Raw genomic sequence first — 25,296 nt, forward strand, 5'->3', positions numbered from 1 at the left:
ACGTGATATGTTTGCTGTGTTATTTTATTTGTTGTTGTTGTTGTGTTTACAGCAGAACAACCAGTCCATGCTGGGGGTCCATGCCTCAGCCCAGGCCATCATTCACTTTGGCAAGATTGCCAGAAAGCATAACCTGACAGGAGTGTGCCTGGACTCCCTCAGCAGGTACGAGCAGTTTGTATGATGATATGAGACAATGTGCAATATTAGATCAGTAGCTGGTTTATCCTGGCTACATTACCCAGGCTACACTACCCAGGCTGCACTACCCAGGCTACACTACCCTGGCTACACTACCCAGGCTACACTACCCTGGCTACACTACCCAGGCTACACTACCCTGGCTACACTACCCAGGCTACACTACCCTGGCTACACTACCCTGGCTACACTACCCAGGCTACACTACCCTGGCTACACTACCCTGGCTACACTACCCAGGCTACACTACCCAGGCTACACTACCCTGGCTACACTACCCAGGCTACACTACCCTGGCTACACTACCCTGGCTACACTACCCAGGCTACACTACCCAGGCTACACTACCCAGGCTACACTACCCTGGCTACACTACCCTGGCTACAATACCCAGGCTACACTACCCAGGCTACACTACCCAGGCTACACTACCCTGGCCACACTACCCAGGCTACACCACCCAGTTGTACTGTAGCATGATTTTGAGTTCTATTAATCATAGAAAGATGTTTTGAAGTTTGTTTGGAAGGTAGGATGATTTTCTTCAGGAACAGTTTAAGCACCCAAAAAAATATATTTTGACCTTTTGTTTTTCTCTAGAAATGAATTTTCAGGGCAATCGGTGTAAGTCTGTGATTCAGTAAACGTCTTCTCTCTGCCCACCTGTTCACAAGCATGCATATACTGTGGTTCTAAACAGTAGAGAGTGGGTCGTTAAGGTGCTTGTCTTTTAGGTCCTCGAACACACAAAGTGTTGGCTCAGTGTATGGTATCTAACCATACAGTGTATGGTATCTAACCATGTAGTGTATGGTATCTAACCATACAGTGTATGGTATCTAACCATGTAGTGTATGGTATCTAACCATACAGCGTATGGTATCTAACCATACAGTGTATGGTATCTAACCATGTAGTGTATGGTATCTAACCATACAGCGTATGGTATCTAAACATACAGTGTATGGTATCTAAACATACAGTGTATGGTATCTAACCATGTAGTGTATGGTATCTAACCATGTAGTGTATGGTATCTAACCATACAGCCTATGGTATCTAACCATACAGCCTATGGTATCTAACCATACAGCGTATGGTATCTAACTATACAGTGTATGGTATCTAACCATACAGTGTGTGATATGTAACCATGTAGTGTATGGTATCTAACCATGTAGTGTATGGTATCTAACCATACAGTGTATGGTATCTAACCATACAGTGTATGGTATCTAACCATGTAGTGTATGGTATCTAACCATACAGTGTATGGTATCTAACCATGTAGTGTATGGTATTTAACCATACAGCATATGGTATCTAACCATACAGCGTATGGTATCTAACCATGTAGTGTATGGTATCTAACCATATAGCGTATGGTATCTAACCATCCAGTGTATGGTATCTAATCATACAGTGTATGGTGTCTAACCATGTAGTGTATGGTATCTAACCATGTAGTGTATGGTATCTAGCCATGTAGTGTATGGTATCTAACCATACAGTGTATGGTATCTAACCATGTAGTGTATGGTATCTAGCCATGTAGTGTATGATATCTAACCATACAGTGTATGGTATCTAACCTACTTCTCACTGGTTACAGGATCCACACCATCCCAAGTGTGCCCATTGTGGACTGTTTCCAGAAGATCCGTCAGCAGGTCAAGTGTTACCTACAGATGGCTGGAGCCATGGGAAAACATGAGCTACAGGAGGTAAATAGGCTTGGATATGTGTATACAGCTTGGTTTTTTATCTCCAGGCGGAGTCTCTGTGGCTCAATCTGTTAGTGTGCTAGCACAGCGTAATGACCCAGGAGCCTCTCACCAGTGAGGTCGCTTCAAGTCCATCTCATGCTGGCTTCTTCTCTGGCTGCACGTGGAAAGGTCTGCCAGAAACCTGTGGATGGTTGTGGGTTTCCCCCAGGCTCTGCCCGGTTTCCTCCCACCATAATGATGGCTGCGGTCGTATAAGCGAAATATTCTTGAGCATGGCGTAAAACACCCATGAAGTAAATAAATAAATTTTATTTCCTGGCCCGAGAAAATCTCTTGCTGTTTGTTCAATAAGAGGGTGGGGGCTCAAACTAGCCCCGGTTATCCGTTAAAACGATATGCGGTCAGCCTGTCATAAAACTGTTTGTTGAAATATGATTTGGTTTTGTCATGGAGTTTGCTATGCAATAAAGTGGGTTATTCCTAAAACTGATATCCAGTTAATTGGATGCAACCGTACTTAAATTTGTCACATTTGCTCTGGGGTCATGGTGTATTGTCGGACACATAGTGAGAAAGTTGTCCTGTCAGACTAAGTATGTTTTTCTTTGTGTAAAAAATAGTGGGAGAATGAAGAAAATGAGTATTTTTCTGTAGAATGAAAATTGTCATTCAGAGTAGACATTTCATGTGCTGAAAGCGTCATAGTTAAGAATACTATGACTGCCTTCAGAAGAAATATCCAATTCCAGTATTTCCATGTCTTTGTAAACTAGATAATGAGAAGTTGATTTATTGCCATATCTGAATACATTTGTGTTCACGTTTGCAGATCTGAGTACATCTATATTCACATATAATCATTTGTTCCTCTTGATTTCTGTAGGGCCTGGAGGTGATTGAATCCACAAACCTGAAATATTTCACGAAGGAAATGACAGCAGAGTTTTACGGCCTTAAAGGGATGTTTTTGGCGCAGATTGGACGGTAAGTTTGGTGAAAGATAAAATCCCCAGCCTAAAAGCATGTTTTGTCTTGCAGTATGATTTCTCTTACAGCATGATTTGTCCTGCAGTATGATTTGTCCTGCAGTATGATTTGTCTTACAGCATAATTTGTCCTGCAGTATGATTTGTCCTGCAGCCTGATTTGTTTTGCAGTATGATTTGTCTGGCAGTATGATTTCTCCTGCAGTATGATTTGTCCTGCAGTATGATTTGTCCTGCAGCATGATTTGTCTTGCAGTATGATTTGTCCGGCAGTATGATTTGTCTGGCAGTATGATTTGTCCAACAGTATGATTTGTACGGCAGTATGATTTGTCCTGCAGCATGATTTGTCTTGCAGCATGATTTGTCCGGCAGCATGATTTGTCCTGCAGTATGATTTGTCCGGCAGTATGATTTGTCCTGTAGTATCATGTCCTGCAGTATCATGCAGCTTATGTCCACCTGGCCATTTTACTGTGTACTAATTCTTTCTGATTCTGAGTAAGCATTTGAGAAATTTAAGATTGAGTGAGATTTGTCAGTTGTACGACATATAAACTCAAGCATGCATTCATTTGTAGATTCCTGTCAGTTCTCTTTACTTCCACTCAGTTTGGCATTTCTGTATAAAAGCTGCTTCATAGATACTGAGTATGCCCAATGTAAGCAGTGCTTAGAAATAACTTTGTTGTTATGCATCCAGATTTTGACTTGTTTGTGAGGTTCTTGACTGATATTGTGTTGTCTGCTTGCAGGTCTGACGACGCTAACAAGGCCTTCTCTGCAGCTGTTCAGATGCACGACACACTAGTCAAGGCCTGGGCACTGTGGGGGGACTATCTGGAGACAGTCTTTACCAGGGAAAAGTAAGCACACACACTTAAGGCTTTGTTTGATTTATTGATATGATTGAAATTGTATGCTGCAGGTCTGGCAGAGATCTTACCACATACTAGCAGAGAGAAAGCCAGTATGAGCTAGACTTGAACTCACACATTGGTGAGAGGCTCCTGGGTAATTGTGCTGCGCTAGCATGCTAACCCATCCGCCACAGAGGCCCTTAAGGCTTTGTACACATCCACCTGCAATGATGACACATTATGATACTGACCAATGCATCTGTCAAGTCAATCATTGATTTCCCAACCACTGCTTGTCAAAGCCATGGTGAGGTGGGGCTTAGCAGTTTAGCAGGGCAGACGTATATGGACCCATATTTTGCGTTGTAACATGCATTTTGGGGGATTGCTTTATTTTCATAACACATGTGACAGAATTTCTTTTGTTTTTCCATGATTATCTCATGCCTTGTTTTTATCTCGCTTTATGAAGACAGATGGTTGGATATTATACTGGATAAAGATGCCTAGACTGGAATGTTTTCATGCTTTGCTTCACCTTATTTTACCTTAAGTTTTCCAGGTGTAAATCATAAACAGTGTTATATGTGTATGGCGGAATTCTTTCATCAGTATGAGCAATGTATTTGTAATCAAATAAATGTATGCGTTGTTTACCTTCTGCAGACAAATCCACCTGGGAGTATCAGCCATCACCTGTTTCCTACACGCCTGCCGTCATCAGAATGAGAGCAAATCTCGCAAATACCTGGCCAAAGTTCTATGGCTGCTGACCTACGACGATGACAAGTGCTCACTGGCCGAGGCTGTTGACAGATACTGCATCGGAGTCCCGCCTATTCAGTGGCTGCCATGGTAACCGGACTTTGTGAAAATCAAATAGAGATTGCAATGAAAATCTGTCTTCTCTGGTAGGAGAAATAATCATTTACAGTGGTATGCTTAGTTTCCTTTGTGTAAAGTTGATTTCTGTATAAAGAAAATGACAAAATTTCACACCTAGCAAAGCTACACATTTGATCGGATTCTGATTGTTCTGTTTATGTTAGGAAGGTGTTTGAAGGTTTGTTTGGAATTTAAATGTAGGATGTTACTTATGAATCTGTTTTAAGAATCCATGCAGTTATTGTTCTTGTTGTTAGGTTTTCTGTTGAACTCTTGTTGTTAGCCTATATACTGAACCCTGATGATGTTGTTGTTGTTGTTTGGCAGGATCCCTCAGCTGCTGACATGCCTGGTGCGTAAGGAGGGTCGCCTCATCCTCACCCTCCTGAGCCAGGTTGGCAGGATGTACCCCCAGGCAGTCTACTTCCCCATCCGTACCCTCTACCTTACCCTCAAGATTGAGCAGAGGGAGAGATGTAAGTTTTGACACCTGGAAACTTCAGTCGTAACAACCAGATCTCATCCCTTTGAGGAGGATGTTTGAACACAGTTCTCACCTTGGAATCATAAGCCTGACCAGCTGTTGGTTTATATTCAGAATTGGTTAGAAAATTCTCCAGATTCACTCGCCTCTTCCTTTGTGGAAAAATGTAGTCGGCAGTGCTAGTAGAACTGTTTTATTTCTAGTTAATCTTACATAAACACCTAGTACAGCAGTTTCCTCCTCCCACAAAACTGACTGCCTGCACATGTATAAGGGAAATATTCTGTACAGTGTTACCTGAAATTAACAGTCAATCCAATCAATTCCTTCCTTTAAAGAAACTAAATAATCTTTCACAAGCAGTCATGTACAGCACATTATGTATTCTGAAGTGCCTTATGAAACGACTAGAGGACTTCATTCAAATGAAAAATGAAACTTTAGGGTGCGATCATAGTTTTTATTGTTTCTACTGTAATCAGTACAGTTTCTTCCACTTATCATTGAATTTGATCAGTATAGGGCAAAACCCCACTCAAGGGCGTGTAAGTGAGTGGAGAACCTGTAGCACATCGTTAATCTTTGTGAAGATGCCTCAACAAGTCATTGACTCAGAACTCATTCATCTCCATTCTCCACAGACAAGAGTGGTGAGACCGTGATCGGCGCCCAGAACCGAAGCAACAGTCCACAGGTGAATGTGACAGCCCCATCCCAAATATCCACGGCCACACCTACTGTAACCTCAGGGGTAGGGCTGGGAACCCCCGTACTAGCCTCACTCACCCAGGCACCCAGCCCTGCCACACCGGGTACCCCTACTGCTCCAGCCACGCCAGATCCAGTCACGTCTAATGCAGGTGAGTTAAGTATTACACCAGTTATTCCAGGAATTGGAATTAAAAAATGAACCAGTTATTCCAAGAATATTAGTTGCAAAGTGAATAAGCCAAGATTATGCTTGTGTACAGGTGTATATATATCTCTCTCCCTCTCTCTCTCCCTCTCTCTCTCTCTTTCTCATAGCATTCATATTAAAATTACATTTCCACAGAGTCTACCACGGCCTCCTCTCAGCCCAGCAACACGACCAGCCAATCAGGTCAGACCAGTGCTAGCCAATCAGATGCAGGTCCTATCCGTGCGCCTGCGCCCATGTGGCGCTGCAGCCGCATCATGCATATGCAGCGTGACCTTCACCCCACCATCCTGTCCTCACTGGAGGGGATTGTGGATCAGGTACAGTTAGCGTTTGGTTTGGTTTAATAGGTTGTGATAAAGTAAGAGGTCAAGTTTGTTGTTTTTTGTGATGCTAGTGCTTTAGATTAGGTATTTTCCATGACTTTAAAGGGTGTGCCCAAAATGCAAATCACCCAAAGTATACTTGTAGAGGCTTAACATTTTGCACTGCAATGAATGTAAAATACAAAAATATTCATTTAAGTACACAAAGTTGCCTATAGGTTTTGAATGTGACCTAAGTAAGGCTGAATGTGACCAAAGTAAGGCTGAATGTGCCCAAAGTAAGACTGAATGTGACCAAAGTAAGGCTGAATGCACCCAAAATAAGACTGAATATGACAATACAGGTGTTCAGACATAAAGTATTTGTAAATAGAAGTAGCTTTTGTTCAGAATGTTACCAAACTACAAGTGCAATATGTGTCATCTCCAGGATGATTTTCTTTGTGCTCTATAAACATTGTGATTGGATTGTTTAACATTGTTTAACCTCTAACCTGTGGTTGTAGATGGTGTGGTTCCGTGAGAACTGGTACGAGGAAGTTCTACGACAGTTACGCCAGGGTCTGGCCAAATGCTACGCTGTTGCCTTTGAGAATCGTGGAGCAGGTACTTGTCCAGTTAAAAAAGTTCATGTGTGTTAACTTTTGGATAATCAAAAGGCAAAGGCAAAAAAAAAAAACAGATAATAGAATATGAATAAGTAACAATAAAAATGAACTCAGCAGCAGTCGAAAGACCAGTAAAAACTGCATGCCATTACATTTTTTTTTTTTTTTAGCTTTTCTCTCTCTCTGAATTAAAATCAGTGAAATATTTTGATTGCATGGTGGGATATACGGACCATGTTGACAAATTCATGATGTGAGTGAGTCACAAGTTTTTCTATACTACATGTTCAGGTCTGAATAACATTCTGGTGAAGTTCACCTATAAAAGGTGAAGAGGACATTAACTTCCTGTTTAGTGATAGAGAAAAGTACATGTATGTACATTAATGCTGTGAATATTGGCTGCATTTAATGCAGTGAAATAAATGTAGATAAACAAGTTAAGATACAGTTTTAAATGATCTCTCTACCCACTTCATTTATTTTGGATAGACTTTTATAAATATAAACATATATTTCCCCGGGCTCTGCCCGGTTTCCTCCCACCATAATGCTGGCCGCCGACATATAAGTGAAATATTCTTGAGTACGGTGTAAAACACCAATCAGATAAATAAATAAATAGAAATATATTGAAAAAAAAGAAATGAATGAACCATGGCAATTTTTTTAATCTACTGTTTGCTGCGATGTTGCAGTTGCTGAAGCAACAATCACACCGCACACGCTGAACTTTGTGAAGAAGTTGGTGAGCACATTTGGCGTGGGTATTGAGAATGTGTCCAGCGTAAGTACGACCTTCTCCAGCGCAGCGTCGGAGTCCCTGGCGCGACGCGCGCAGGCCACAGCCCAGGACCCTGTTTTCCAGAAGATGAAGAGCCAGTTTACTACGGACTTTGATTTCAGGTTAGTAATGGTCACCTCTATTTTATCATGAAGAAACTCCATGACCAAGTGGGTAGAGTGCTAGTACAGCTGGTGACCCAAGGAGAGCCTCTCACCTATGCCGTCATTTCAAGCCCGCGGCTTGTATTTATCAAGCTTAAGTGACAAGATTTCAAAATTGCAAGGGCTTTATAAAGCCAAGCTCAGAATTTGAACAAGCTCCATGTTAAACCAAATTGAACTCAAGAACAAGGTCAAACACTTATCATTTACCAAATGTCTTTTACTTGTTATGAATTGAAAAGCTATGCGTATTTAATGCTTGATGTATTTTAAGTGACTTGATTGTGTGTTTCAGTGTGCCCGGGTCAACCAAACTTCATAACCTGATCAACAGACTGAAAAAATGGATTAAAATTCTGGAAGCCAAAACAAAATTGTTGCCGAAGTAAGTTACATTAAAACATGTCCTGTATATGGCGATATTGAGACCTTGTGAATTTACGACAAATTACCTTGTAAATTTACGACAAATGACCTCAATTTTCACCCAAGACCAAGTTGCACATTTGCCCAATTGTGGGTGTTTTATTGATCTTAGAAAAGTGTTGATATCGTACTGGAGAGGTGCAAGTTCCAGCACCAAAAGTACTAATTTTAGACAATTATTCTAAAAATGCACTTTTGGGGATCTAATTTAATGTCATTTACTGTGATAATGTGACTGAATAATGACATGTATTTAATTAAGCTGAGTCAGCATTTCAGGAGTCACATGATTTCACACAGATATGGATGAGACAGGATGGGGGATCTCACAAACTAAGGCAACTAAAAGGCGAGATTTACGGTACTTGCTAGATTGAATGCACGTCTCGCCTAACCTGGTCTGTCGGCCTAATGGTGTCGTTAGCAACTGCCATGAAAAATCACGCCTTTTAGCTGCGTCTCAGCATGTGTGCATTCTTGACAATCTTAAAATGCCAACCTGGCTTATTAAATTATTAATTGATATTTCACAGTATTAGACACAATAGAAGATAATAAGTTCAAATACATAAATGTTATCATAGAATAAAATAATAGCGCAACCCCTGGTATAAATAAAAAGGTAAAATTTTCAGTGAGTAAGTTATTGGAATAAATCCAGAAGACCAACAGGTTTAGGAGGAATAAATAAATGTAGGCCCATGAGGTTATTCAGTTTCATTCCTCGTGTGGAAGAGCTGAAGTAACTAATTTATTCTAGAATGTTATGACAAGTCCTCTGTCTTGTGGAAGTAGGGATTACCGAACTACCCCTGACATTATCTATAGCACTGATTGACCTCTTGGGTTATTGGCCAATAGTTGATCTTCCCTACCACGTAAATCCCAACAAACTTATAATGCTTATAATAAGTTTTTCATGGTCAGTTGAAGAAGTTATCTGTTAAATCGTGGAATGAGATGTTAATTACGTTTTCTATATGTAATGAAAATTTGGATATAATCCTGAAAGGATCGCAGGTTGAGAGATTGTACATGTATTTTATGTGTCCTTGTCTGTATTTGTACTGTTGAGATACAACTTTACATTATAAGAAACAAAACGTGTTGTATTGGGGTATGTTGCCTTGATCTTTTGCCACATAGTGCAGTGGTACAAATAATGTACGATTTTCATACTCACACTAACGGAACAAATAGAAATGGTAACAACATAATTGCAAAAAAAATATTGTCGGAAAATGTCTATAATCTTACAGTATCTCATAATATGAGGTGGGTCTGGGATCTCCATTACAGCCCTTGAGCTCTAGTTTAAGATTTAAGCGTCTTTTTGGACAGATCTTTCCTGATTGAGGAGAAATGTCGGTTCCTCAGCAACTTTTCACTGAACACAGCAGAGGTGGAGTTACCAGGAGAGTTCCTTCTACCAAAGGTAAGCTCAAGAAGACTTTGGGACTGGGCTGCTGGTCTCAATGGCAACTCTTTCTCCAAACATCTCATTAATTAAACTTCTTTCCAAGTTCAGGCATGCTTAGTTTTGGTTTAGTTTTACATCAGTGTATATTCATGTTGTTTCTTGCCATGAAAATTGTCTTTAGATGTATTGGCCAGGTCTAGAAAACAACCTGTTCTGTCGGTTAAGATGATGTACTTGTAACAAGTTGCTATGTTTTGTGTGAGAATCCTGCTTCATCTTGTGCAGTTTTTTCTTGTGAAATTGTTCTGGTAATAAGAAAACATGGTTTTGTGTCTTGTTTGTTATCAGCACAACCATTACTATGTAAGAATAGCCAGATTCATGCCACGGGTGGAAATTGTACAGAAACATAACACTGCGGCCCGTAGGCTCTACATCCGCGGCCACAACGGCAAGGTAAGTGGTCCAGAAATTGTCAGCATTGTTTAAGTACTTTAAATGTTCAAAAGTATTCAGGAATGATTCCAAGTTTATCAGTGTTTGTGAAATGTAATATTGTTACATTTTTTTGTTACAATTAGAATAATTACAATCTAAAGTTGTAAATAATAATTATGGAGTAATAAAATGTTCAGCACATTTCCTAATATCACAGGTGCAGATATCAGTATTGTTCAAATTACAAACGTGAATTGTAAATGTTAAATATTGATTCTGGAGTCATAAAGCACAAGTTTAGCACTGCTAGTTTATGACAATAAAACTAGCACACTTCCAAAGATTACTGCTAAATCTCAGTGATTTGAATAATTTGTTTTAAGTATTAATTCTAGAGTCATGCATCACAGGTTTAGCACTCTTCCTGAGATAACCACTTAACCTTCAGTATTGATAAAATTACAGAAGTGTATTATGAGTGTTAAATAATGACTCCAGTCATAAAACTTACGAAATGACCTGTGTAGATATATATGGCTAATTGTTAGCTTGTGATTCAGTGTAGTAGTCTCTGTAAGATAATGACGAAATGACTGGTGTTGACAGATTTACCCATACCTGGTCGTGAACGACGCCTGCCTGACGGAATCCCGACGGGAAGAGCGAGTTTTACAGCTGCTCAGAATGCTCAATCACTTTCTCACCAAACAAAAGGTATATCACATGTCCTACAAGTAGCTATGCTAAACTAAGACCAGATTCCCTCGCTCTCATTCTCTGGCCAACCCGTCTGAAAGGTGTGCAACTATTGCAGGGTCATTTTCATAATCTTACATTTATTAAAGATCACATGTTCTCAAGTGATATAGCATGTACAATGTAAAGTCTGTAGTTATACATCAGATAGATGGTCAGTAACTTGCTCATAAAACTTGACCCTCCATCCTGTAAGTGAAAAACCTCCAAAGTGTGACATCAAACTTGATCCCCCCATCCTGTAGGTAAAAAAACTCCAAAGTGTGACATCAAACTTGATCCCTCATCCTGTAAGCGAAAAAACTCAAAAGTGTGACATCAAACTTGATCTCTCATCCTGTAAGTGAAAAACCTCCAAAGTGTGACATCAAACTTGATCCCCCATCCCGTAAGTGAAAAACCTCCAAAGTGTGACATCAAACTTGATCCCTCATCCTGTAAGTGAAAAACCTCCAAAGTGTGACATCAAACTTGATCCCCTATCCCGTAAGTGAAAAACCTCCAAAGTGTGACATCAAACTTGATCCCCCATCCCGTAAGTGAAAAACCTCAAAAGTGTGACATCAAACTTGATCCCTCATCCCGTAAGTGAAAAACCTCCAAAGTGTGACATCAAACTTGATCCCCCATCCCGTAAGTGAAAAACCTCCAAAGTGTGACATCAAACTTGATCCCTCATCCTGTAAGTGAAAAACCTCCAAAGTGTGACATCAAACTTTATCCCTCATCCTGTACATGAAAAAACTCCAAAGTGTGACATCAAACTTGATCCCCCATCCCATAAGTGAAAAACCTCCAAAGTGTGACATCAAACTTGATCCCCCATCCTGTAAGTGAAACAGCTCCAAAGTGTGTCATCAAACTTGATCCCCCATCCTGTCAGTGAAAAACCTCCAAAGTGTGACATCAAACTTGATCCCCCATCCCGTAAGTGAAAAACCTCAGAAGTGTGACATCAAACAACATTTAAATAAGCAAGTTACAAGTTTGTTTGCTGTAAACCCCTCAGTTTTTGTTAAATTTGAAGTTGTATGGAATTAGTTTTGCTAATAAGGTGATTGATGTCAAATTTTGGATTCAAATTTATGATTCAAAACTGCAGCCTAAGAGTTTTATTCATCCTGAGAATTTTGACTTTAATTCAAAAAGACTGATGTAAGAAAGCATCGTTTTCCACAAAAGTGTTTCTACACCTGAAAAAAAAAATCTTGAGGTAAAAAAAATGTGTCTAGTATGTGTAGACAATGACATTGACCAACCTGTAGCTGAGTTTATATCTTACCCCCATCTCTCTCCCTCTCCCTTGTCCAGGAGACGTGTCGGAGACTGCTGTACCTGACTGTGCCCCGCGTGGTCGCCGTGTCGCCCCAGATGAGGCTCGTGGAGGATAACCCTGCCTCTATATCCCTCCTTGACATCTACAAACATGTGAGTGTTTGTAACTCATGGCATGTGAAGGCAGCATAATTTCTGATGCAACAAAATTTATATACTGTTTCTGAACCAAAATTTTGCCTGTGACAAAGTTATTGATTTATCAGATTCTGAGAGTAACAACATTTTATTAAGTTGTAATGGAGATAGGTACTGTAAATTATTGGTTTATTTTGTTTGATTACTCTTTAAGGCTGTTGTGAAGAACATTTAACCATTCCCAACGTAGTCTGGTTTATGGGTACAGGAAACTGGAGTAGACCAGTGCCCTTCACCAGGCAACTGAGACAGCTGACTCCAAGCCGCAGCCAAATCATGTAGTGATGGATTTGACTCATTAAATGTGGTTTATCTGAATTACCTCTTCTGAATGACATAATGTTGGTTTATGGCGTAAAATCTGAACGAGTCCTCTCACACCTGACATGATTTCATTACAGCGCTGCAGTAAGCGTGGTATTGAGCATGATGCCCCAATTGCCCGGTACTACGAGCGTCTGGCAACAGTCCAGGCCCGAGGGTCACAGCCAAGTCATCAGGTACTGAGAGATATTCTGAAGGAGGTACAGGCTAACATGGTGCCCCGGGGCTTGCTCAAAGAGTGGGCCACCCACACCTTCCCGAACGCCACAGACTACTGGACCTTCAGAAAAACGGTGAGTAAAGCATTAAGTGATCTAGTGTCATTATAAAACTTTATCATTTGACAAAGAGGGTAATGCCACCAGCTACATGGACTTTCAGGGACTCTCTGAGTATGGTGTTAAATCTTCTTGTGTCAGCAAGGTGTATTTTAATAGTAGACTTTTAATATTTTAAGAGTCTGATGCCTTAGACTACTGGACCTTCACGAAAGTGTGGTTAGAGCATTAAGTCTTGTTGTGTCAACGAGGAGTATTATTGGAGAAAGAGACGCATAGTTTCCAAGAGATTAAATGATGTGATTACACACAGCAAAAGTTTTGATGCACTGTACTGTAAGCTTACTGCAAGATAACAGAAAAATGCTCAGTACAACATTGTCTTAAACATCGTGGTAGTGAACATCAGCCACTTGGAAATGTACAGTACCGAACAGTTTCATGTAAGTGCTTTGTGGTGCTGAAAGGTTCAATAAACGTTGTATTCTGTTATGTTGATTTATTTGTTTGGTGTTTCACGCTGTACTCCAGAATATTTTCACTTGTACGGCGGCGGCCGGCATTATGGTGGGAAGAAAACAGGCAGAGCCCGGGGAAACCAGGACCATCCACAGGTTGATGGCAGACCTTCCGACGTACGGGTACAGGCCGGAGAGGAAGCCAGCATGAACTAGACTTCAGCTCTCAGCCACCGCATTGGTGAGAGGCTCCTGGATCATTGCGTCGTGCTGGGGTGCTAACTCCCTCATACATGGAAAGCCCCATATTCTGTTAGAGGTTGTTAGAATCCTGTGTGTGCTTGGTATCAAAAGAGTGATTTATACCAAATTTGTGCTTTTTGTTACAGCTGACGATCCAATTAGCGCTGATGGGGTTTGCTGAGTTTGTGTTACACTTGATGAGGATGAACCCAGACATGATGTATTTACACCAGGACTGTGGTTACCTCAACATTTCCTACTTCAAGTTTGATATTGATGATCAGTCAGGTAGGTGCATCAAGGGAGATAACTAGGAATTTACAGAGTGCATCAAGGGAGATAACTGGGAATTTACATCGCTGTCTACATGTCTCTTGGCAGTTGTTATATGAAAAAGTGAATTTACTATGATTTTATAACATCTAGCTCATTGTAGTTTCCTCTCCGGTCGTGTATGGGAAGGTCTGCCAGCAAAAAGTGGATGGTCATGGGTTTCTTCCGGGCTGTGCCCAGTTTTCTCCCACCATAATGGACCTCTGTGGTTGGTTCTGAAAAAGAAGTGTATCATGAGATTGCATTATACATGTATGTATCATGTCTTAGGCCCGAGAAAACTTTTAACTACTTTCCAAACATTTATAGTAGTCATGAAATTTGTGAAGAAATGAGAAATTTGTTGGCTGTGGTATGGTTTTTCGAAATACATAGCACTTCATCATACAATATTAGCATATTTTTTCAATCCTAGGTGACCTTGATGCCAACCGGCCTGTACCATTCCGTCTGACCCCAAACATTGTGGAGTTCCTGACCTCTACAGGAGTGACGGGCCCCCTGACCGCCTCCATGGTGGCTGCAGCCCGCTGCTTTGTCCAGCCGCAGTACAAACTGCCCAGTCTGTTGAGGGCTATCCTGAGAGATGAGTACATTACGTGGCATAAAAAGGTAGGGAATAACAGTGACACCCAGGTCATGGGCTCATTCTTATTCTGAGATGAAGATCAAGATGCTGCCAGTCAGGTGTCAGAATGTTTCATCATTCGCTGGTTCTCAAGAGCTCAGAATAAAAATGACTGAAATTGTGCCCAGGTCATCATAAAGATGACATATCAAACAAATGTTCATGATTTCAGACACTTAAATGTTTTATTGTGCTTAATTTTACACATTTCCGTGTCATTTAACAGTGATATAAATGGAATATAATACATTTTACAACTTCAAAACACATTGGAAAAGTTGAGGTCAATGCACTGAAGAGCTGGGAAGTTTCAGAACCTAATGTAATGTTTATGATTTCCAAACTGCCTGTAACTGCGGTGACTGATAGAGGCCAGCGACCCTGTGGAGGCCATGATATTAACAACCCCGCCCATGTAAAACAGTGTGCAAGTTGCCTGGAGGTGACAACCAATGATAATCCACTGTTGGACCTGCAAAACGTGTATAATGTACAGGGACAACCTGGACGTGTAGAATACAATTACCTTCTCACATGCAGTCATTATTCTTCCATGTAGCAGTAATGTGAAGGTGACACAGTTCATTAATGGAGATGACAGGTCATGTTTCAAATCTAAGCATACGTAATTGACACGTTAAGCTAAGACATTAACATCGGTAATCTTGCCACAACCGTTCCTGGTGCTCAGCATAAAAAAAAAAATGGACCAGTTACTGGCAAGCCAGGTGTCCATATGTTGTCACTGGATGAGGCATCATGTCTGGTGTTTTTGTGCATGGCATTCCAGTAAGGCAGCACTATACATGTGTCAGCAATGGATACAAGCTTCTACAATCAGACGCTGTCTGAATATGGCTCAGGCATGGCAATTCTCCGCCGATCGGCGGATTTCCGCCGTTTTTAAAAATTCTAGAGGGCCATTTTTCTAAAACGTTAAATTTCGCTAAAAAAAAATTAAAAAAATAGGGTGGGTAATGTACCGTAACTTCATCGGTCCGTGCATTCTAGGCACGGTTGGTGCGTACTGTCAGAGAGCGCTCTGTTGTACCCTTCTATTTTAAGAAGCCTCAAGCGGAAGTGCTGTGTTGGGTTTGAAACGGCTGTTTTCATTGGTTCAGGGGTCATTCCTCCAGCCAATCACTCGATCTGTTCTATTCAATTTCGCGCTATGTTACAAATCGAAAATGGCGAAAACTTTGACAAGAGACCAGGAATCGGCTGTCCGAGAAATTGATAAGACTGTTCGCAACAAATTTAGATGGGAGTGGCTTGACAGAAGCGTTACAGTTCGAGTAAAAATCGGAAAGAATTTCGAAGACGTAACAGAGAAGTTGTCAAACTTTGTGAAAAAGTGCGACATCCCTGGTAAAGCACTCTGCACCTACTGCAACGACATCATCAACTACGGCTCTAGGGGATGCGTTGCATTGACAAACCATGCCATGAAAGTTTCAAAACACGCTGAGAATATGTCAATTCGGCGTTCGAATTATTCGCTGGGATCAGCGTTCACAAAAAAGAGCGCTGTGACTGATGCTACACGATGGGGGACGCTTGCAAAACCTACCGAGAAGCGGGACTCGGAGTCGGAGCCACTCACCCCAATTGCTGATAGACAAGTTCATTCTGAGGTAAACTTATATTGACTGCCTCTTTACCTTTTTTATGTTTGGAAAAACTATTTGATTGTCTGATTTTTCATTATTCACAGTATTGTCGGCATGAATGTTTGATTTAATTGACAGCCTTTGTTTAATGTAATCACAACCTTAATTTCATTACTTCATTTTTATTTTATTTTATTTTATTTTTATATACATTCATGCTTAATATTAATTAATCTATTTGCAACAAAATCAAAAATATTTTATTTTTTTCCTTTTTTGACAGCGGTCAGAAGTAAGTCTTTTGGTCCTAATAAATCTCTGCCCTTGCACTTTTCCTGATGGTTTTGGTGAAGGATTTCTAATAGTCTACTGCAACACTAACTGTAGTGCTAGCTTCATATTTAATGCTATTAATTTGGATATGGCTTTGCTTTATAATTGGGTATGTAAGTCTCGAAGAAAATGAGCGAGATTTCACAATTTCCGGGTACCTCTGACACTGAAACCAACGTCTTAGTGACGTTCATGCTCGCTTGGTGACGTGGTTACATTATCACGTCGCAAGCAGGCGTCATGTTCGAACGCATGATTCGGGGACGCATGCCTATACGCAGCAAGGGTACCCAGAAGTGCAAAGAATTCCGACGAGACTTACATGCCCTATACTGGTGTAGTGCACGCTCTACTTCATTTGCTTCAAATTTATTACTCATAATCATTACTATCGGACTTGGTTAGTTTGTAGAGTGCTATTGTAGAAAAGGAGGCCATTCTGCTGCATATATTGTTTGTCAGGATCTTCAGGTAGTAAATCTATGGCTTCTAGAAACTCCTTGATATTCCCTAGAGAGTTCATTTTACAGTCGATTGCTGTCTGCCTATAATTAATCAATTGCTGTCTTCCTGATTTAAAGTCTCTCTTTGACTTCTTGAAATAATTTAAATTTATACAACAGCTTAGAGGTATATCTAGACTACACCCCCACCCCCTTCGCATTAATAAGTAGTGATTGTATAATGATTAGCTGAGCAATATTAAAGATCTGCTTGGATCATCTCTTGTGGGATCATTTTGTTGTATTAATTTGACCTAGACACACACAAATATCATTGTTTTTTGACAGAGAGAGATCTATGGAACTAAAGATATTATGTACATATTAAATTATTTCTTAAATTAAAATTTTAATTATTGTCTTTTCAGGCTCTGGTCCTCTCTGTTCTAGCAGAACACAGCTTGCCCTTGAGCCTCGCGCCAGTGATTGTCCAAACAGCCTGTGAACTTGCAAAGGACCCGAGAGCCCTGAGTTGTGTTAAATTGGAACGAAAGACTGCAGGATACAAACTGACACATGGCCTGGGAAAGACTTTTTCAGAAGATACAGCCAGTGCATTACAGTCTCAGCCTTTCAGTCTCAATATTGACGAAAGCACATCTAACAGTGACAAAAGGATGTTAGCTGTATTAGCCAGTTATTTCAGCGTGGAACAGAAGAAAGTTGTGGTTGAACATCTTCGATCAGTTGAAGTCTTCAAGGTTGACACTAAGAGCATTCTTGCTGCTCTTGATTCCCTTTTCACTGACATGAAATTACCATGGAAAAATTTAGTCTCCATTTTGATGGATTCGTGCAACGTGATGCGGGGTTCTAAGAATGGTCTGGAAGTTCAAATTCGGAGAGAGAGAGCTCCTAACTTGCTTGATATTGACGGGGATTCTTGTCATCATGTACATAATGCGTGCAAGAAATTCTGTTCCCCTTTTGAAGGATGGGTTGAAGGTCTAGCCAACGACTTACATAATGATTTGGTGTGGAGTACAGATCTAAGACAGCTTTTCAGTGAAATATGTGAAATGCTTGATACACCATTCACCATGCCAAAGAAGTTTATTCCTCACAGGTGGCTTTCTTGTTATGACACAAGCTTGGCCAACCTAGTCATGATGGATGCCTTTGCTGTATTCTACTATGGGTTCCTTAAGGAAGACGATAAAGAACTGTACCAGGAACCTGTAAATGGAATTGTGGACCAACAAAAATTGACAGCTGATGGCTTAAATAGATTAGACGAAATTTGGGTAGAGCTTGCGCAGAAGAAAACTACGGCAGATGGTAAGGAGAGAAAGCGCAGGATTATTGAAAAAGTCTTGTTCCAGTCCAAAAAGACCCATTTAATCATGTCATTATATTCTGCAGTCCTGGGTATGCTGAAAGAATTCACCTGCCTCCTTCAAACAAATACACCCATGATTCATGTGTTACACGACAAACAGGAGCAATTATTCTCCGATTTTCTGGCATGCTTTGTAAAAGCTGAAGTCATCGCTGGGAAATCTGCAGCTCAGTTGAAAGTGCTAAATTTGAATGATGGTAACCTGTTTGTCAATATCAAGGACATGTTTGTTGGAAGTAATGTGGAAGAAATCATTAAGAGTAGTCACCCAAAGGACACAACAGTAACAGAGTTTCTGAAGCAAGTTTCTGCAGCTTATGTTGCATGTGCTCAGCATTTGCAGAAAAAACTACCTCTTGATAGCAAGCTTCTTCGGTCAATTTCTGCTATTGACCCATCAGCAAGAGGCCACAGTGAAACTGTTAAATGTCTCAAATATTTAGGTGAGAGCTTGAGACCTTTCCTTACAGATGAAGAACAATCTAGTGTGTCACTTGAAGCTCATAGATTCCAGGTAGACTTGAGCCTAACAAGTCTAATTGACAGAAGTGTCCACGACGTTGATCAGTGGTGGGCAGCCTTGGACGAAGCGAATAAGTATCCAGCCCTTTGTAAACTTGCCAAAACAGCATTAACATGTTTCCATGGACCCATGGTGGAATCATCTTTCAACCTTATGGGTGACATAATTGATCCCCGGTCATCAAGAATGAATGTTAACACATTTAATGCATTCCAAACTGTAAAGTATGCACTTAAGGCCAGGAACACCACTGCCATCAAACTTTTTGCCAAGACAGATGTGAAACACACCAAAGTGGACAAATCATTGTGTATCAACATGAGGGCAGCAGCCAAGGAACAGAAGAGGCTGTGGGAGGAACAGAAGACATTAAAACAGAACAGACTAAAAAACATCAAATCTGCTGAAAAGGGGGTCCCTCCCGGTACAGTTGTTAGAAAAGGGATAAAGACTTTGGAGAAGGTTGCTCAGCAACAGAAGAGAAAAGCCATTGAAAGATTAACTGCATTACAAGCCAAAAAAAGGAAAAAGTAGACACTGTTCCAAGAAGTATGTCAGAAATTACATGTGATGGGACATTACCGTTAATGAAATGCAGTGTTTTATTATGACATACATGTATTCAACATGGCTGAATACTTTATTTTCTGTTGTGTGGCAGGTAAAAATACACTTTTATCCTTTATTTTTGTCGTTATTAATCTTGTATTAAATGCTCTCTAGTGCTTTCTCACTCCCGAACCCCAAAGACCTGGTCCCGGCGGCTGGGGGCCGCAGGCCCCCAGACCCCCTGCTGATGTTCAGCTGATTTCAGAATCAGCTGTTGCCATGCCTGATGGCTGAAATAATGCTCAAAACGAGGCTAAACCCCAATTATACAAACTGACATGTCTTATTCCTTGTTGAATTGGGTGTTGTAGAAGCAGGAGGAGACAACTCCGGGAGCCCAGCCAGTGGACATGGAGGGAGAGTTGATGGTAACCATGGTGAACAAAGCTGTGTCTGCTATCACCACCCGACTACAGAGTAAGTCTTTATTAAGCATAACGGATGGTCATAAAAGTTAAATACTAGTATCTTGACGCTCCAATCAGGATCGCCACCATATGGCAGAAATATTTGCTGCTGTGCCAATTTATTGCAATCAGGGTTTCCACTTCACACATATTGAGAGTCATTTGAAAAGATTTTATTTTGGGATATATCCTTGAATTTATCATTGTTAATTATCATGTGACATTAAGTTTTAAATGTATTGATATAGTAAATCTCCTAAATAGTTACCATTAATCTCAGTGTGAATGTCCAAGTAAACTAAATGGTTCTGGAAAGTGGTTGAAATAATAGGTTATTAGAGCATTGAAGTCCTTGAAAAAATGGCTAGATGTTCTTTCACAGGTGTGAACACTGATCAATCAAGCAAAACAAAGAAAGCCAAGTTGTCTTATACAGCAGTAGGGAGTGGAAGTGGAGTTGAGTTCTGTGCTTTTGTGGTTAGTGTGCTAGCACAGCACATTGTCTTACAAGTTTCCTACCAATGCGGCAGATGTGAGACCAGATCATGCTGGCTTCCTCCCCAGTCCTACATGGGAAGGTTCCACAGTAACCAGGGGATGGTCATGGGTTTCCCAGGGCTCTGCCCGGTTTGCTCTGGCCATTATGCTGGATGCAATAGTATATTTATTTGTTTGTTTAATTGGTGTTTTATGCTGTAATCAAACATGTTTCATTTATATGGTGGCGCCCAGCATTATGTTGGGAGGGAACTGGACAGAGCCCTGGGGGAAACCCACGGCCATCCATAGATCACTGGCACACCTTCCAACGCACAGCCGGAGAGGACACAATAGTATAAGTGAAACATTCTTGCGTATGGTGTAAAACACCAGTCAAATAAATCAGTATATTAACGTATGATCCTGACCGCAATCATTATGGTAAAGTTACGTACATCTTTCAAACGATTATTGTGTCACACAGTGAAAACAACTGTGTAACGTACTTCACTGATTTGATATTTCAGACTTGGCGACGTTTGATGGTGCTGAGAGCAAAGTGAGCACGTTGGTGGCTGCGGCAAACAGTCATGATAACCTGTGTCGCATGGATCCTGCCTGGCATCCGTGGTTGTGAGGCGATACAACAACAACAGATCTGATAGTGAGGAATCTGGCAAGCATGCCATGTTGTCTCGTGAACATTTAGATGCAGCCTGGTTATACTGTGCAAGAGCAGCTGATTACTGTTTGTAGTTGGTCATATACAGTGTTACTTGTGCTGTGAATTTTCTGAGGTTCATTTTCATATACAGTTGTAACAGGTTGTCATACTGACCCATCTTGTAGTGGGTCTCTTGCAGAGGCGGTGCAAGAGGCTGGCTGCAGAACTGACATGCACACCCAGTTTTCTGATACATGTAATGTGCAGTGTGCTTTAAAGCTGTGTTAAGTCACAGGTTTGACCACCACTACACGAGTGTGCCAACGATCCCTTGTTCTTGAAACCGAATCAGATCATTTAAGGGTAAGAAGTTGTAGCAAACCGATGACTTCACATAGATGTTAATCATTTTACGTGAGATTCTTCCTCTGTCTCTCTTTGGGGACAATAAGGGATGGACAGCGCTCGTTGGGCTCGTTGGACAGTTTGATGTTCAATGAAGACCACTTCGCCATCACCATATGACGTGAATATTTGTGCCTCTCATGTGAGAAAGCTTAGAGTGACGTCCCAAAGGTCAGTGGTTTATCCCGGGTCAGTAGTTTATCCCGGGCCACTGGTTTCCTCCGCAGATAAAATAACCGCCGTCGTATAAGTGAAAAAGTCTTGAGTATGTTGTTAAACAACAATCAATCAATCAAGATGACCTTGTCCCATGGTTGGCGTGAAATGTGCAACCAAGTTGTTGTTCGTCAAATTGCGCAGCTGTTTGCTTCAGAAACTCAACTGAATCCCAATGAGATTTACGTTTTTGTGGTAAAATATCTAGGTCTCAAAAAGGACGGTGTTGGTAAATAGTCTGACCGACTATGTATTGGTGGTAAAGCAAATATTTCATCTTTGTGTCAAAGGATTTAGGAACGGTAAGCGTGGATTTTAGCTACGACAAGCAAATCTGTAAGTTGCTCCCTCTGCAAGTTGCTCCCTCTGCGTGTTGTTTTTTGTAATTTCGTCGATCTGTCTATAAACCTGGGTCATTAACTTATAACGAGGATCTGGGTGCGAGACCACGTTGACGTTTTGCGGGATGTCTCAGCTATTGAGATTACACACTGGTTTATATGTAAATGACTTCAAACATCGTGTACATGTACTTGTACATTGTGCCTCTGCGTTCTTGTGTATGTAGGTGTATGTATCAGTCAGAAGTAACAGCTAGTCACGATGATGAGAAATTTGAGGGAGAACTACACTTTTTACAGAAGAGAAATGTCTGCTGCTTCAAGAGACCATGCCTTCATTGGCGTACAAAAACACGCACTTTTACTAATAAATTACTCCAAATGTCATATCAAACGATTAACTTGCTTGAATGTTGTTTCGCCTAAAACCTATGGAGCGTGAACTACGCAATGTTTTGCCTGTGTAATTAATTTTTTTATGCCATTGAATGCAATCATTATAAATCATTGTTAATACGCATTCTCATGTCTTACACAGTTTGTAATTCCTCAGATGGAGCCTATGCTTACTTCTTGGTCGCTCGTCTTGCTGTTTTTGTACGCATTGTTATTGTATAGACATCTTTGTAAATCCGGCGGTCAAATACATAATTTACATCTATACAGTGGAATTGGTTTCTGCGTTGATTTCTTATATCACGTCAGTGTGTGTCTGTGTATGTATTGGATAGTTGGTTTTCTCACAAGAGAGAGACATTGATGGGCTGAGGAACGTATATGGCGCTACTAAGTCTGTCCTAGTGGTGTAATGTTTCGCTGCTTTTAGGATACGTCACGGTTTCTTTTAAGCTGTACTAGTAAAGCTAAGAGCTAGTTCAAAGCAGTGTATAGGGTAAAAGCAGATAACGTTTTTATAAATTTACAGGGGTGGGAAGGGGTCACTACTGAGTGACATCATTGGGCTGGGGATCGCCACAATATCGCTGATGAAAAATTGCTGACGTGGCGTTAAGCCATATAATCATTCGTGATGGCGGCCTAAATCAAGTTGGTCCGGGCTGGTGCACACTTTGATCTTTTTATAGAAAATTCTCTGTTTCTGTAGAAATGTACTTGTAATAGGTCGTTTTTACAAGCACTGCAGCGTTTTAACAGCGAATAATAGAACCGTATTTCCTATTACACTACTTGCCACCGGCATGCACGATAAAACTAAAACTATGTCAAAGAAACCCAAGAAACGAGAATCAAAAAATCATAATTATGCTTATACGTCTTCAAGCCTTATGTAAAGAAAATTTAAGGAGATTAAACCCTCAAGAATCGTAGGGTGTTTCATGATTGGCAACCAGCCAGACGGAGAGAGAGAGAGAGAGCGAGAGATTAAACACCAGTGGGAGTACGTGTATTAACTCGGGTTGCCGCGGGGCATTATATGGTTTCTGGGATCATGTGACGTTTGGTGCCATCATTAGAGAAGTAGAAATTCTCACCGTCGCGGGACCTCCGTGGCTCGGTTAGCGCGCAAGCGCAGCGCAATGACCCAGGAGGTTGTCACCAATGCGGTCGCTGTGAGTTCAAATCCAGCTCATGCTGGCTTCCTCTCCTGTAATAAAGTAATTCCAGACTCGTGAGAATTTGTTTAAGATCTCTTATGTCATAATTTATCAAATACTCAAAATGTGTGCATCGATATCTTTCATGAAGACCAAAAAATATGCTGAATTGTCACAAAATGTTATACTTTTGGGACAAAAATATCGTTCACATCCGTGTTAGTATTGAACAGTTTGTGCCAGGCTCGATGATGGGTCATCTATAGCTGAGCAACAATTACGTTGATTCCCATGAGGAAAGTTGGCGGGGTGTAGAGGATTCCTACGCCACTGAAACTTAGCACTACCAGTTTACTCTTGCTTACTGAAGTAAAAATAAACTACATAACGCGAAACATCAGTTAAGTATCCGATGTGATATCTGAACTTGCCTCGCTCATGACAGTTAAAATATACATCAGACGTGAGTTGCATGAACTGTCTGATTGATTGACTGGAGGAACTGATTGATTTGTTTTGCTCACCTCAGTCATTTTCTGATGGTAATTGGTCAAATAAACATCTGTGTTGTACAGAGAGCGAGTTCTGGAATCCTCTGCTTTAGCAAGTCTGGGTTTGAGTGATGGATGCCATCGGGGCCGTTAGATTTTCACTTGCCGTTTATACGTGGACAGCGCTTTGGTGGCCTAATGGTTAGAGCGTCCGCCTCGAAGTCGAGAGACCCCGGGCTCTCATTAATTGTGGGTCAGTAGTGACAATAAACGTTCGCCGAGTGAGGATTTGCTTCAAAGGCTCGTTGAAAACCACCTGTCTATCACTAATATGGCATATATGTTGACCTTGGGTACTCCGTTTTCCTTCTTCCCTGAATCTGGCGGACATGTAGAAGTAAACCATTCTAGACTATTGAAGGACGTTAAACAAGTCAAACAAAACAATATTTTACCTGTGACAAGGAGACGTGTTGTAACAAATGTGGTTACTGCTAGCTGCTGTAAAGTATTTACAATATATTTCTGTGTAAAATAATACCGAAATGTTCTCCACGTGACATCACTCAAAGGCTGAAGGATATGTGAAGGCTGCGTGGTTAGGGCCTCTTCACTTGCAAAGTAGCAGGCAGGAATCCATAGCTCTCGCTGGTTCAGCAGGGCTGAAATTAGAAGGTTCGTCAAATACCTTTACCTCCTAGCCTGACAGCTAAACGTTTTATAATTGAAAAATTTATGAAGCACGGCGTTACAAAAGAAATAAATAAATATACATCATGGGGATTATGGTCTAAGATGCACCGAAATGCGACAACTAACACGAGGAATTGCCCAGCGTCAGAGTCGCTTTGTCCTACATTATTGTGTTGGGTTGTCGCATCGTGGTGTCTGGTTGTCGCATGTGGTGTCATGTTGTCTTACTGTGGTGTCAGGTTGTCTCATCGTGGTGTCGGGTTGTTGCATCGTGGTGCAGGGTTGACAGGTTGTCGTACCGTGGTGTCGGATTGTCTTATCGTGGTATCGGGATGTTTCAACGTGGTATACGGTTGTCTCTCTTTCGTGAGGAGTAACGGGGTTCAAATAATTGCTTGGAATTGC

At 40.9% G+C, this 25,296-nt stretch overlaps 1 protein-coding gene across 1 annotated transcript in view; it reads left to right on the plus strand.

Annotated features, from left to right (window-relative positions):
• The window catches only part of LOC135478305 (transformation/transcription domain-associated protein-like), an 86,422-nt gene extending 64,634 nt beyond the window's left edge, over positions 1 to 21,788 (plus strand). Inside the window, 20 exon segments of the mRNA XM_064758580.1 lie at positions 53 to 165; positions 1,814 to 1,925; positions 2,812 to 2,912; positions 3,670 to 3,780; positions 4,441 to 4,629; positions 4,987 to 5,135; positions 5,785 to 6,003; positions 6,198 to 6,382; positions 6,895 to 6,994; positions 7,695 to 7,902; positions 8,240 to 8,329; positions 9,712 to 9,805; positions 10,139 to 10,246; positions 10,835 to 10,942; positions 12,296 to 12,412; positions 12,859 to 13,074; positions 13,907 to 14,048; positions 14,509 to 14,705; positions 19,950 to 20,055; positions 21,053 to 21,788. Coding sequence (XP_064614650.1) covers positions 53 to 165; positions 1,814 to 1,925; positions 2,812 to 2,912; positions 3,670 to 3,780; positions 4,441 to 4,629; positions 4,987 to 5,135; positions 5,785 to 6,003; positions 6,198 to 6,382; positions 6,895 to 6,994; positions 7,695 to 7,902; positions 8,240 to 8,329; positions 9,712 to 9,805; positions 10,139 to 10,246; positions 10,835 to 10,942; positions 12,296 to 12,412; positions 12,859 to 13,074; positions 13,907 to 14,048; positions 14,509 to 14,705; positions 19,950 to 20,055; positions 21,053 to 21,162 — 2,775 coding nt within the window. The 3' untranslated portion in view covers positions 21,163 to 21,788.
• Positions 21,789 to 25,296: the final 3,508 nt, after the last annotated feature.

Source organism: Liolophura sinensis, chromosome 11, assembly GCF_032854445.1.
Source record: "Liolophura sinensis isolate JHLJ2023 chromosome 11, CUHK_Ljap_v2, whole genome shotgun sequence".
Taxonomy (NCBI): domain Eukaryota; kingdom Metazoa; phylum Mollusca; class Polyplacophora; order Chitonida; family Chitonidae; genus Liolophura; species Liolophura sinensis.